This window comes from Microtus pennsylvanicus, chromosome 5 (genome assembly GCF_037038515.1).
Source record: "Microtus pennsylvanicus isolate mMicPen1 chromosome 5, mMicPen1.hap1, whole genome shotgun sequence".
NCBI lineage: Eukaryota > Metazoa > Chordata > Mammalia > Rodentia > Cricetidae > Microtus > Microtus pennsylvanicus.
The window spans coordinates 55,544,340-55,560,050 of record NC_134583.1 but is presented as its reverse complement, the minus strand read 5'-3'; the positions used below and the strand labels follow the sequence as shown (position 1 = coordinate 55,560,050).

The following is a 15,711-nucleotide window of genomic DNA, read 5'->3' as shown; positions in this document are numbered from 1 at the left end:
TACCTTCCAAACTCTAATCACATTGAGGGTCAGTGTTTTAGTATCTGAATTTTGGGAAAACAAAAGAAATTTTAGCCTGTACCCTAAGTATACAACTAAACATTCTGAGTAAATGTAAGGTTACACAATTATCATGATAATCCACTTTTAGAACAGTCTCGTCATCTCCAAAATGTCCCTCATGGTTTTTTACACAGTGATTTAAGTTACTTTTTAAGCATGTAGTAAAGAGTTCAAGTTCCTTTCCTGGCCAGTGGATATCCCGGCACTAACTGTTGACAAAGTCATCCTTTCCTTTCTCGACAGTGCTGGCTTACCTGTCAAAATTAGTTGACTATTAATGCAAGACTCTTCCCCTGGATCCTCAGTTCTATTCCACCAACCCAGGAACTTCATCTCTGTGCCTACATCAAACATCTCAAGTTCACATTTTCTACTGTAGGCCATATGTACTTCTACATAAGCTTTAACATCTTACTTTTCAATTTCCACTCCTTAAAATAAAAATTGGTTGAAATTTTATAAAGATTGTATTAAATTGGTTTTTAATCCATTTGGGAGAGTTGTCATTTTGATACTACTGAGTTTTCAAATCCTATGAAATATCTATCTGCTTAGGTATTGTCTCAGCAATGTTTCATAATTTTTGGTGTATGAATTTTCTTTTACTTGTCCTGTTAGATTATTCTAGCTACCTTATTCTTTTTGATACTACTTTGAATGAAATATTTTCTTAGCTTCAGTTTTTTTTCTAACAGTTTGTTTCTAACCTGAAGACGGAGAGTTGAATTAAACTTGTTTGATTCTAGCAGTTTTAGAAGGGGGCAGAGTGTGTGTGCGTGTGTTACAGTTTCTAATGAAAAGACCGATCTATGAATAGATCATGATAGAGAATGTCCTATTAGATAGATCATGATAGATAATTCATAGATAATGATCTAGATAATGATATGATTAGATATTCCTTTAGATTATGGATGCCTTCATTTATTTTTCTTTCTCATTTCTCTTACTAAACCATTAGTATACTGCTGAACAGAACTGTAAAGAACAAACATTCTCCTCAGTTGTTAATGAGCTGGAAAACAACAGTGTTTCTCCAGTAAGAACAATTTTGGGTTAGCATACTGTTCTTGTAGTTCCTAGCACAGTCATTTAGGAGGCTCACGACAACTTGTAACTCTAACAAATACTTTTGGCCTCTATGGGCACTTGCATTCCATATATATATTTAAATAACAAAATATTATTGTTATATATTGTTAATACTATAAAAACAGTATTAAGAAATATAAAAAGAAAAATGTTCACTGGGTCAACAAGATGTCTCAGTAGATAAAGGTGCTTGCTGCTAAGCCTGATGACCTGAGTTTAAGATCCTATTAGTAAAAGTTGTCTCTGACCTTCACATATGTGCTTTATACACATACTTACTCACACACAACACACACACACTAAAAGTTAAGAGAGCTGGAGATGTAGCATAGTGGAAAAGCCCTTGCCAAGTGTTCACAGGGCTCTTGGTTCAAGCTTCAGCAACATAAAAAATAAATGTAATAAAAATTTTAAAAATAATATTAACTACCTCTTTTTCATTAAGGGTGTTACGTGTAAATATACCTTTTATCAACCTAAGGAATTGCTTAGTTATTACAAGCTTTGTTTTAACCACAAAAAGTTTTTAATTTTTCTTTTTCTCTATCTCTTGAGTACATCGTATGATTCTTTTGCTCCTCTATACTTCAATACTTTGGTGTATATGACTAACCCTTGGCTATCCCATGATTCTTGCATTTTTGAAGTACCAATTGACCATGGGGGGGCATTTTTACATTGCTAAATTTAGTCTGATAGAATTTTGTTAAGAATTTTTATGTCTATGTACATAAGAGATTATACTTCATTGCCTATTGTAATGATTCTGTGCGGATGTGATGTTCAAGTAATATAAGTCTAAGAGTAAGCTGGGAGGTTTTACCTCTGCTTTTGTGAGACTGTATGAAGGATTAGTCACAGTTCACTTTTGCTTCTAAACAACCTTTTAAAATTTAAATTAAATAAACAAATAATTTAAAAATTGTTGAGTCATATACTTTAAAAATATATTTTTATATATGGTGGTACATGCCTTTAATCACAGCACTCGAGAGGCAGAGGCAGAGGCAGAGGCAGGTATCTCTGTGAGTTTGAGGCCAGCCTGGTCTACAGAGCGAGTACCAGGACAGGCTCCAAGCTACAGCAAAGTCCTGTCTGGAAAAAAATAAAACACACACACAAAAACAAAACAAACAAAAAATGTACTTTATAGTCCAGAAGGAATTGATAAGAGCCTATTTCATTTTGATGCCTTTTGCCACGGGTATATAGCCTTCTAGAGTTCATACCTTCTATGATGATAATTTTTTTAAAAGATAAAATTTCATCAACTGCATTCTTGTCTGAAGGTATGTAATCCCTTTCAAGAAAACATCAACTCTGTAGTGCAAGTTTCAACATTACTAATTTCACTAGCCATAAACAAAGACTATATTCATCTATACAACACATTTCTTACTCTTCAAATTGTGCCCGCTATCTGTCCACTGTCATTCTTAGGAGTTCCTGAAGAATAAGTAAAAATGCTGTATTTTTCTCCACTGTGCAGATGGAGAAATGTGACCTGGGATGTGCTCAGTGTTGAGTATTCACTCAGCACAATGCGACTCTCTGAGTTTCATCCCCAGCACCATGAAAAACAAAAATCCAGAAACGTAAAACTAGGTACGTGAAAGTTAAAAACCACTGTATCCTTGAACTCAAATACATATGATTGATGCAATCTCACCTGATTTTCCATTGTGGCGGTCTGTACCTTCGGGTTCACATGTTGAAACATATTTGAATATTTGATGTCCACAGCTTATAGAATAAAATAGATAAATGTATACGATAAATAAAGATTTTTATCTGAATATAATTAGTGGATTGCCTACTTTTTAAATAAGATCCCAACTGTAACATACCCTAATATACTAATCTGTGCATAAACCTGAATGATTTTATTCTAGGAAGTTACTTTGTGTTGTTAAAGGAAATAAGCTTTTGAAAATCAACATTAGGGTTTAAGATAAAACCTGCATCTCTATTGGAGACAAAATAAGAACACCAAATCAACAAAGGACTGCAAAATAAGCACCAAGTAATGTATATCAAATAACTCTGTTTACTAAAATGTTATAAGGAATAGAATATAACCAGTTTCACCATTGAAGGAGATTATTTATCTGGAACCTAATAGCACTGAACTGAGAAAAATATTTAATCATACTAAAAATTTACTAGGTTAAATATAAGGGATACAGTCTTAATCCACCCTTCATTTATAATACAGAATCAAGAAACAGCCAATACCTTTCAAGAGAACCTATACACTGAAACAGAAATAAGGAGGCAGGGGACTTACCTGCTACACAGACTGCTTTCAGGGTTTCTAAGGTACTGGTAGATATCTGTTGCATTGGGTACACTGCTCAATGATCTCTGCAAAATAATACTTGGCTTTGTAAGGAAATCAGCAGTGTCAGGAAAGTCTATGGGTGATCGATTAGTTAGAGATCCAGCAGACACTGGTACATGGCTTGGAGAATTCACAAGACTCAGGCAAGGCAAAGCACCTAAAAATTAAGAAAGAGGACATATAAATAATTATGTATTTATTTACTATGTGTGTTCTGAGTTTTCATAAATAGCATTTGCCTGCTAAAAGAAAAAAATTTCAATTAAATAATACATTTCTACCTATGCTGGGCTTTGAGGCAGTCTAAGAATTTAAGGAGAGGTGTTGTATTTGAAATCACCAATTACTACTAAGCAATAAGTAGTTATCAGCCTCTGGCATAAGAACACATGAATACTGAGAATTCCTTTAAATATGTGCGCTGTGCAGCACAAATTTTTCAAGTACAAATAGGTCTTGATCTTTACATTTTGTGAAAGGCCAGTGATTTCAAGAAAAAAAAAAAGGTTGATTGTCCACATGACAAAATATTAGATATTTTTTCTAACTTATAACATTTAATATTGAATAACTAAAATTCTTAACAACATTAAGCAAGTTGATGAAATTATACTAGCACAACAACAGGCCCCTTTAAAAGATAAAAACTAGAAGCTCCAGCTCATCCAGCAAACATAGGTGTTGTGTTGAGTTTCACAATGGAGAAAAAACGTTAACATCTCTGTAACTCAGTCAGCCTAGAACACAGTAAAGATAATAACACAAATAAAATGAAGAGGAAAAATCCTTCAGGACCAAGTAGCATGTCTCTCAAATTATTGGCAGAATCTTTGGTGAACTCATTGAGTTGAAGTGATGAAGGTTTACCTGAGGAGAGGTGCACAGAGCTAATACTTTGGTGGGAATTAAAGATCCAATGAAACAGGTATATGGTGACTATCACACGTCTTTAAGTATTAATGCACTCATTGACATTAGGCTGTTTGCGTAGCTTGGTTCTTGTTAATAATGCGGTAATGGACATGGAAGCACAGGCACAACCACAACAGACCCATTTCCTTTTGGGTTATCTTTAGAAGAACTCCTGCTCACATGTTTCTAGCTATAAATTTTGAGGTTTCCAGACTAGCTATGGCAATTTTCATCCCTATTATATAACTATGGGTTCCTTTTCTCCAACAGTGGTAGCATATCATAAAAGTTCTTTAACACAACTTGAGATAGTTTTTGAGAAAGCAGGGCTCTAAATTCATTCCTTTGCATATACATAACCACTTCAAGCAGCATCAGAAATGAAAATACTTCATTCTATTCCTGTCATCTTGGCATCTCTGTTGAAAATAATCTGACTATAAATGTAAAGGTTTATTTCTAAATTCTATTTCCCAAAACTGAACTCTATTTATGTCAATAACATACTCTCTTAATTACCACTACTTTGTAATAAGTTTTAATCACTAAAATTGTACGTTCTCCTTTTTTTCCGTTTTCACAAAACTCCATTTACTTCCCCCCTTTTTAAATGAAAGTTTTCCTGTTTAAGTCTTTAACCTATTTTGAAACTCATTTTTCACAATTCCTATTTTTCTGAATTCTTTGGATTGTTCAGTTTTTAAAATCACACCTCTCTACCACCAACGCTAGCTTTTCTCTCTTATATGGATCTGTGAAGTGTTAGTGTGTGTGCAGTCATAATTCTTTTCCTTGTTTCAGTCTAGTCCAGGAGCCTACACGTTTACATCTATTTACCCACTCTGTACCCTTTTCTGCTATTATTATACATACATTATAAAATGCTATGAAGAACTTATTGTTACTTATTAATGATTTCCTTATACTTGCCTACTTGGGCTAAAGGGTGCTTTTCATTTATTTATGGAGTTCCATATTTGGATGTAAATTATTTTCATCCTATCTAAGAAACTTTGCAGAATTTCAGTGAGGTTTGTGAGCAACAAATTCATTCAGCCTTGGTATATAGGAAAAACTGCTTTCTAGCTTCCTTCCTGAACAGATAAAACACGTTTCTCTAGCTGTACTGATATCACAAACACATTCACATACAGCCATCGTCTGCACATGTGTGTGCTAAGAACAGTGGATAGCAATTTCTGTACAAGTAACTCTCAATAGTTACTGCTCTAGATAAAGAGGTCAACATTGGAGATTATTATTATTATTATTTACTGTTTCAAAATTTTTTTGGCTTCTAGAGTCTCTGTTGAAGTCATTGTGTTAGTGTTTTCCCTTGAAAATAATCTTTTCCTGATTCCTCTGGGGGAATTTCCTCTTTCTCTTTGAAATTTAGAAGACTGTTTTATACTGTCCTTTCCTATGTAATGTTATTTACACATATATTTAGAACTTTTAAGGTGTTCCCATTTTACACATTTGGTCCTTCTCTGTAATTCAGTTTCAACATCTTTTAATCTCTGTTTTCAGGGGCAGGGCTTTTGCTTTCTGTTGCAAGTCCTCAAGAACTTTTCACTTAAGACAGGGCGTTATGCAGCTCTAGATGTTCCACTGAGTCCTGTGCATCCCAATTCTCTGTCTGAAATAGCTATATATTTTGGCTTTTACTTTGAAACAATCATTGTTACTTTTAATATTGTTAAATCCAGTATCATATGTAAATCTCCTGTTTCTGGTGCCTATATCTCTTGATTATCGGTAATATTTTACTGCCTCTTCACATTTATATTTTAACATGCATTAAAGAGTTTTGTTATATAAGAATACTGAAAAGTTTTCATTATTACTATATAGTAATTTTTAATGTTTAAGATTTTATTTTGTGCTTGCAGATGTTTTACTTGCATATATGTCTATATACTATTTGTGTACCTCTTGCTCATGAAAGTCAGAAGAGGGTTATCAAATGCCCTGGAGTAGAAGTTACAGATGGCTCTGAGTTGTCATGTGGGTGCTAGGAATCTAACCCAGGTTTCCAGCAAGAGCAGCTACTGTTTTTAACTGCTAAGCCATTGCTCCATCCCCCACTATCTTGTATTTTTAAAATATCTTTCATCCAGGGAGTTATGAAAAATTTTCTAATCTGTACTATTTTTATTTATTTATGTTATCTATGCATGTATTTCTCTGTATGTGCATGTGTGTGCATATGTGATATGTATGTGTTTATATGTGATATGTTTATGTATGTATGTGAATCCGAATGTGTGTGTGTGTGTGTGTGTGTGTGTGTGTGTGTGTGTGTGTGTGTGTGCCTCTGCATATGGAGGCCAAAACAACCAACCTCTTGTATTGTTCTTCAGCAACTGCCCAGCCTTTTGATTTTTTCCTTTATACAGGCAGGTTGTGTCACTGACCTGGGGCTAGCCTGGATAGCCAGTGAGCCCCAAAGCTTCTCCTGCCTTTTCAGTGTACAATCACCTGACGACTTAACTAAGTTCCTTACTGAGATATTTCCCCATCCCATTCATCCTTAGTTTAAGAGCTATCCTGTTAGAACAGTGGTTCTCAACCTATGGGTCATGACTCCTCCCCGCCCCAACACTTAGGGGGCAGCATATCAGATATTTATATTACAATTCATAACAATAGCAAAATTACAGTTATGAAGTGGTAACAAAATTTTATGTTTGGGGGTCACCACCATGGAAAACTACACTAAAGGATCACAACATTAGAAAGGTTGAAAATTACTATGTTAGAGTGATTTGGCAGGGGATAATCAGGGATTTTTCTACTCTAGTACTAAATATTTTTACCACAATTTTACAAAATCAATACACTCTCCTGAAAAAAATTCCTTTTTGTCTGGATCTGTAACTTTTTCAGGTCGGTACAATAGTTCCTTATTTTCTATCTGAATGCATATCAAAAGTATACAGTACATAGATGTCCAAAATGTGCTGAGTGAACTAACAAATGGACAAATATAGTAACCAGCACAAACAGCTTAACCATGTCAACACATTATATGATATTCAAATTAAAATGTGTGAAATGGTAAGAATTTATATTACCATATGCTTAGAGGATTCTCAGGTATATTTATAAAGAATCATTTGTAAGTCAGCAACGTAATGTACACCTATAGTTCCAAATACTTGAAAGGCTGTGGTAGAAAAAGCCCTTGACACAAAGGGATCAAAGCCAGTCTGTACAATAGCAACATCTTGCCTCTTAAAAATGCATTTAAAAGAAAAAAAGATTATTTCTTACCAGCTCTTCTCAGACCCACATGGTGAGTCAGCGACACAGACGAGGACCTTGGCTTTGGAGCTGTCAGGAGACTTGAACTGAAAGGCCCATTCAGGTGGCACCCATGACTAATAAAAGGAAAAAATAAGAATTTTTAGATCATAAAAATTCCTTTTTTTTCTTTTTTCTCTTGATAAACCTATTAGCCAGTTTGTACTTATACATTCAGACATAAGACTTCTAAAGCTCTTTCTATTAAAAGGGAAAAAGAATAAATGCTTCTGACTTTTCATTTCATAATGTCTCTAACGCAACTCCTAAGTTCTGCCACAGTAGCAAAGAAGCACCCACAAACAGTATAAACTGGCATGGGTGAGTTTCCTCAAAACAGACTATGTAACAGATTAAGCCCAACAGGTGTAGTTTATTGATCATTCCTAAAGTAAGTTACCACCTGGAAGTTTTCTTGAAACAGACTCTGGTCTCATCCCTACATTTTCCAATTTGGTAAGTGTTGGGCAGGTCAAGTAAGGGCAGGCATTATGGTTTTCTAACAAGGTTTTAGATGATGCAGGCTTGATGAGCCAGGGCCCACACTGAGAACCACTGGTCTAAAGTTAAGTTTTCCCTTATTTTCCGTTCCCATATCTTACAGACGCTACCATTATCCCAGTCATTTTACAGAACTGAAATATTTACTATAGATTCTAGGGTTTTCACTAAGAAATTAAATATGGATAATAAACTATCCATAGTTAATCACAGTACACTAAGATAATAAATAAAACCCAATATATAATATGTTTTTCAAAGTATCTGAAACACATAAATGCTGCATCTTCCTTCTTTATATATTTACTGGCCTACTTTTTTATATTGGCTGACTCCAGATGTGACCTCAATGACAAGGAATGCCACTCCTGTTAGACATTTATTTAGCAGGTATTTTTCTTCTTAATTCTAAGTATGCCTAACTCTTCACAGTAATTAAACAGGCCTCAGGACTACATTCTCTGTCTACTTTCTTTCCATTTTAGTGTTGTAGGCGCAGCTCTCAATAAGCCCGTCACTAGCTCCTTCCATCCTTCCAGCTCTTTCAAACTCTATTTACTCAACAAAGAGCTAATTTTGAACTCAGAGGTATTTATTCATATTTCTATCACAAAAGGTCCCATATTGTTCATAATTTTAATACTTAGAGATATTTTGAATGTTTATGTAGTATGAGGGCATTTGTGTATGCATGTTCATAAGTGTATAAGCACATGTGTGTGTTCACAGGCAGATACACATGCATGTGTATAAGCACGCATGAGAAGGCTTGAGACTGACATAAGGAATCATCACTGATTGTTCTCAACTTCACTCAGTCTTACAATTAAGCCCAGAGCTTGCTGATAGGGCTAGTCTAGCTAACCAGCATGATCCAGGAACACTTTGTCCTTCTGAATCGGCCAATCCAGCATTTATATAGGTGCTAGATATCCAAATTCAGGCCTTTACGCGTGTATAGCAAGCATTTATTCACTGAGCCATTCCCCAGACCCTAGGATTTCTCTCACTGATTTGTGAGGAATTCCTTTTGGGCCTGTGTCTTTCTCAGAACCGGCACAATAACTGATAAAAATGTTCAAATGACTTTGGAGGGCAAATAAGTAATAAACTCTTTAGGTTATTAGCAAAATAACATATCTTGTCTACTCTGAAATTTTGAGTATTTTTCTTCACAAAGTCAACATCATAATCTAACATGGATGTCATACTCCTATAGGGAAATTGTTAAGCAGTCATCTGCCTTTAAAGATCAGAGCTAGTGTAACAAACATTTTGATGTAATTGAAAGACTTCAGTACTAATGGGTGAGAATGGCTAGAAAGCAAAAAGTTTCATAAAACAGGAAAAAAAATAGATGTGAAGGAAATTCACAAGCTAAACCAATTGCTTTTCTTTAATGAACAAAATTGCTTTCTCAGATGACTGGATTTTTTTGATGACTGAGATATCTGGAAATTAAATGGTTATTAGAAACCTTCAGTAAGTCTAAAAAAGTTGTATGCTTATTGTTTTTATGTAGAGAGATTATATTATTTTCAATGCTCTTTTTTTTTTAATCAGCAACATTTTTGTTGTTTCTTTTCTGTTTTTCAGTCCAAGAGTTAACCTTGTTAAAAGACTGCTCCATGGAGATCCATCTTTTCCAAGTAAGGCTGCAGATCTGTCATAAGGTAACAACAGACTTTCAACTTCCAGACTACGAGTTTAAGACTCATTCTGTAGGTATCAGTAAGTGATCCCAAGACTTAATGATTAGAAAGCCATATAATCAAAACTTTGCTTAAGGAAGATGGAACAATTGATGAAGGACATGAAAATCGTCTATGAGAGGCTAATTCAATAGCCCAAGAGAGCTGTAGCAAAACTATGATAAAGGAGAAGATGAAATAGAGAGCAACATTACACCAATAGATTTATCTCCTATCTGTGGAATGAGGTGGAGGGTACAAAAGTAACACCAAGTATTCTAGGTAAATTAATTTTGTAAGCCAGGAAGGAGAAGATAGAATTGTTCAAAAAAAAATAAATAAAGGCCAAACAATGATAACAGATTTTTAAAAGTGACAGCTGAGGAATGAGAGGTCTGGCTTCAGTTATATCCAGAGAGGCTTACAACTATAATCATGTAAATTCCTAGACAGGGAAGTTATAATCACACATAGAGCTGAATTCAAATTAAGACCCAAAAACCTAGGATGAAAGAGAACTATAACAATATTAGAGTCCAAGGTCTTCACTCTAATATTGTTATAGTTCTCTTTCATCCTAGGTTTCCCGCAGGGCAGGGAATCTGGACTGCTCTTCATTCTCGAGAGGGAGGGGGAATGGAGTGGGGGGGAGGGGAGAGAGGGAGGAGAGGGGGGAGGGGGAGGGGAGTGGGTGGAGGGGGCAATGTGTGGGAGGAGGGGGAGGGAAATGGAAAATGGGGAGGAGGCGGAAATTTTTTTTCAACAACTGAAAAAAATAAACAAAAAAAAATAAACAAAAAATAAAAGTCAAAAAAAGAGAAAAACAACAACAACAAAAACAATATTAGAGTGAATACAGAGCTATTGTTGGGGACTGCAGACCACCAGACTCTAAATTTCTTTTAAACAACTTGTTTTCCTCTGCTCTGAGCAGCCTGCAGCTGTTCTAAGCAGGAGACTCTGACGGCAGGGGAGTGGGTTCTGATGAGTCTGCAGGTGAACAATCCCAAGAGCTGGGGCATGCCCCTGAGCACAATAAAGTGAGTGTCCTTAGCATTCTTGTCTCAAGGATGTCCCCGTGGTCCCATCTCTCTGACTCTGTCTGTGTTTGAGTGTCTTAAGATTTTCAGCCTAGTTCCTGTAGCGCATAGCATGGAGAGCGCGGAACAGAACTGGTGCAGTTTTAAAAGTAGAGGCCCCCAGTGAGATCGCCCTTGGGGATGGTGAGGGTGGATTAAAGATGGGTATGTATGTGCGTTTGTATGTATGTTTAAAGAGACAGAGTATAGTCAGTCAGATTATAAGCCATGAAAGGATGGAATGTGTACAGAGATTTTAAGATTATATATATTATTGTGTTCAATTTTTTTGACTGGAGAGAGACATTTGATTCTGGGAACTGCTAAGAAAGGTATCTTGACTTTAAAATATGGGTCTAAGGATTTGTTGCTTTGGAAAAGAGGTTCTGTTTTTGTTTCCACAAAAGATGAGAACCTGTAGATTCATTCCAGGCTAATGTTGTTTGATGCACCAAAACCCCCTGAAATGTTGCTGTGAATACCCCCAAAGATAGAGCACCCCCAATCAGCAGGAAGTATTTTAGAGAACTACACCCAAATTTCCTAAATGATTGTTTAAGTGGGGCTTGGGAGCCTGTCCGCTACTATGGGCCTGGCAAGTGGCATGCAGGCATGCAGGGAGCTCAGGTCCCTTCAGCCATTCCTGAGCTCAAGCTTGCTTCCTGGAGTCCCTGCAAGTGGAAAGGTGGTGGCTGGAGCACAGCTTTGTGAGGGAGGCAACCCATTGCTGTGAGTGCTTGCAGAGAGGGCCAGAGGCGGTGCCAGGAGCCATGGTGGTTCCTGGCTCTGCACGCCCAGGAGTTTGTGGTGAGAGCAGTGCCCAAGACTTTGCAGCCAGCAGTGGGCTTTTCTGTAGGAGGCCGAGGCAGAAGGTCAGTGTTTATAACTGCCGCTAATCAGCTGATGCTGACTTTGGGATCACCTCCGGTGGTGCTACTGTCACCTCTGCAGCCTCCTCCTGCAGTGACTATCTGATAGCTGGTACCAGCACTGAATACATAGAATGAGCATGTCTGCTAGGGCATTTTCCAATTTATTGCCATCATATTTGTGCCACGCCCATGCCAATCCAAAACCCTGGTTTAATTATATAAAAAGGGGGATAAGTTCTGGACTGCGGACCAAAAGACCCAGAATTTCTTGTGAACAAACTTGTTTTCCTCTGCTCTGAGCAGCCTGCAGCTGCTCTAAGCACAAGACTCTGATGGCAGGTGATTCTGATAAGCTGGGACTTGGCCAGAGCCCTATATAAGCTGCCCCTGAGCACAATAAAGTGGGCATTCTTGGCATTCTTGTCTCAAGGATGCCCCGTGGCCCTGTCTGTCTGCCTGTCTCAATTTGTGTTTGTGTGTTTTTAAATTTTCAGTCTAGTTCCCATAGCTTAGAGAGCACAGAATGGAACTGGTGTACTTTTACAATGTATTACTAACCCTAAAGATTTCTAGATAAAAGTGTCATTGGTAATCACATGACTTTGTTTAAATAAAATTCTCTAATATTTAATTAAAATTCAATTAGTCATACTAGACACAGCCCAAATGATCAATATTCACATGTAGCTAAGGGCCACAATTTAGACAGTACAGATATAAAATATTTGTTCTGCATAAATTTATTTTGTATATCATGGATGGGGTGGTTGCTGTTTACATATTCCTGACTGGCTTAGTTAGGGTTTCATTGCTGCGATTAAATACCACAACCAAATCAACTTGGGGAGGAAAGAGTTTATTTCAGTTTATAACTCTTAGGTCACACACTATCACTCATGGAAGTCAGGGCAGGAACTCAAGGCAACAGGCTGGAGGCAGAGGCTACAAGGTTGCTTAATGACTTGTTCCTCATGGTTTGTTCAGCCTGCTTTCTCATAGAACCCAGGACCACCAATGAGCCCAGGGGTGGCACCACCCACAGTGAGCTGGGCCCTGCCACACTGATCACTAATCAAAAAAAATGCTCAATTGGTCTGCCTAAAATGCCTAATGGAAGCATTTTCTCAACTGATGTTCCTCTTCCCAGATAACCTTGGTTTGTGTCAAGTTTATATACTAGCCAACACACTATTTCATTTTAACTATGTGTAAAGTACATTTGGAAATTATTACTGAGAAATTCCGACTTCTGCATACAAGAAAAATAATATTTAACCTAATTTAAGGCGTGCATCTCTTTAAAGGAGACACACACAGCACCAATTACTTTTATGGTCAAGTTTCTAAATCTCTGGTGAAAAATATGAGTTTGTTTGAATAAGTTTACTGAAACCAGAGAAACTACCTACATCGTGAACACTTCTTAACTGAGATTTCTCTAAACTATATTTCTATTTTAAAAATGAATTCAATATGTTACACATTTTAACTGAAAATATATTGATGTAATGCAAATGTGAGGAGTAGAACAAAACCAGTCATTTCTGTTCTTTTTTAAAACATTTTTAAAATTTTATTTATTTATATTTTATGGATGAACACTATGCATGCATGCCTGCATGCCAGAAGAGGACATCAGATCCCATTAGAGATGGCTGTAAGCCACCATGTGGGTGCTGGGAATTGAACTCAGATCATCTGGAAGAGCAGCCAGTGCTCTTAACCTCTGAACCATCATCTCTCCAGCCTCCTTGTTCTTGCTTTTTAAACCCAACATATTTCCAAGATTGTGATTCCTTCCTATAGCAAAAAACCTAATCTTCAGTTCACTTTTTATTTCCTATTTCCATTTCCCCACATCATACTTTAATTTAAAACAAAAAACACAAAAAAAATCATGTTTAAGTTCGACAAAAATTTGTACTGTTTCTCATTCTTCTGTACTATAAATTATTCATAATTCAATTTATTCTAAACATTAAAGTTCGATGAGAAAGGAATTAGTTTGATCAAATATTATAAAATTCAAACTAACGAACAACAAAAGAATGTGAATTATGATTATGAGTGTATCTCTCATATGAATCTTAATATAAATTTTAACATATGAAGAGCTATGCTCTAATCTTGTCATCTACTGTTTCAAATGTTTAACTGTACACAGCTTAAACAAAGTTTAGCTTGACACCTGCTCAGTAAGATAGTAGCTTAACATGGAATCTCCATTCGTTACAATTCTACTAACCCAGGTAACTAAAAAGTGTCTACCTACACAAGAGATTCCTATCTTTCATGGCTTTCAAAGGATAAAGTATTGAATCCTTTGTTACCAGGTAAAATGGTATTTATTAGTACTCATAAAATTTCAGTTCCTGTATTTTCCAAACCATCTTTTAACTGTGATTTCTGATTTAGCAGTGTTTCATTTCAAGCCAGCTCTTAGGAGATTATATAATATGAAGAAGTCTCAGCTTAAGGTAGAACAGGTGTGGAACATTCTTGCTGCCTTACACGAGCAACTGTAATAAGTCTGAGGAATATTCTTCTTTTCCAAGTCAGGAACTGTGGAATCACCTACCCTGGTACCCTACACAATGGATTGGTGACTGCCTCCATATATTTGAATGCCGCCCCATATGGCAGACCTCTAGGTCTGAGCCTCTGCAGAAGAGGCTGGAAGGGTCCAGGAACACAACATGTTAAATTGATTTTAATATTCCTAAGCAAATGTTTCTCAACCTGTGTGTCCCCTCTGTGGATTAGAATGACCTTTTACAAGGGTCGTCTAAGACCATCAGAAAACACAGATATTTAGTTACAATTTATAAGAGTAGAAAAATTACAGTTATGAAGTAGCAATGAAAATAATTTTACAACTGGAGGTGGCCACAACATGAGAAACTGTATTAAAAGTTTCAGATTAGGAAGGCTGAGAACCACTGCCTAAATACAGACATGTTTGGTTTTTTGTTTTTGTTTTTTGTAAGAAAGAAGCATAGTGGTTTATTTTAAAGGTCATAATGGAAGTGAGATATGAGATCATGAAGAAAATTCAGCCATCATAAGGTTCCAGCATTCGCTGCACCCAGCTGACCTAACTTTTGAGAGACTGTTGCCTTCCTTTTAAGAATAAGTTTCTTTATTATAACTATTATTGCTAAAGTGGGTTACACAGGCTTAAAAGAAAACAAGGGGTAACCCAAAACGGTCTATTCCCACCATGCATCTGATGTCATGCCCTACATTTGAAAACCCCACATAAAAACAGAAAAAAGAGTAGGCCTATTCCCCCCCCAAAAAAAAAAATTCCAGCCATCCCTGGAATTCCCTGATCTTTCCTCTCTTTGGAACAATACCTTAAGCTATACTTCCCTCCAATAAAGTTTGCCTATCAAGCTAACCAAAATTCCACAGTGCACTCTCTAGTAACATGCCTGAATTCATCCCTTGAGTACTATTTCTCTGCCTTATAATTAACTTTCAATCTTTGCTTTATCTCATCTTTCCATCTTTTCTTTGACAGAGACAAGAACTGAAACACCAGTTCAAAGTCTCAGTACAGTAACCATCTTTAAGAATTTCTACCTATGTTGTCCTAAAAATATTGCAACAACTCTTCCTTGATTTTAAAACTATTCCAAGTTTTAGTTGTCAAAACAAAATGGATGCTTTTGGTTTAAAAGGCTCTCAGAATTTACCTTGAAGCGCCTAGTTCTTGGTGAGGCCTTCTGCCACTGCTGCGGTCCCACTTTGAACAGTGCTCATTACCCAGCAATGCCGATGCTCCTGAGCTCCTCCTGAGCTGCGCAGCTGGGAAATTGGTTCTACCACTCAGTCCCTGTCAAACAATTCCA

The 15,711-nt window shown here is 36.5% G+C and overlaps 1 protein-coding gene across 1 annotated transcript in view; it reads right to left on the bottom strand.

Annotated features, from left to right (window-relative positions):
* Pde3b (phosphodiesterase 3B) overlaps positions 1-15,711 on the bottom strand; it is a 133,516-nt gene that overhangs the window by 24,820 nt on the left and 92,985 nt on the right. Inside the window, exons 4-7 of the mRNA XM_075971953.1 lie at positions 15,556-15,695; positions 7,685-7,791; positions 3,443-3,653; positions 2,825-2,898 (exon numbers count right to left, since the gene is read on the bottom strand). Coding sequence (XP_075828068.1) covers positions 2,825-2,898; positions 3,443-3,653; positions 7,685-7,791; positions 15,556-15,695 — 532 coding nt within the window. The remainder of the gene's footprint in view (positions 1-2,824; positions 2,899-3,442; positions 3,654-7,684; positions 7,792-15,555; positions 15,696-15,711) is intronic.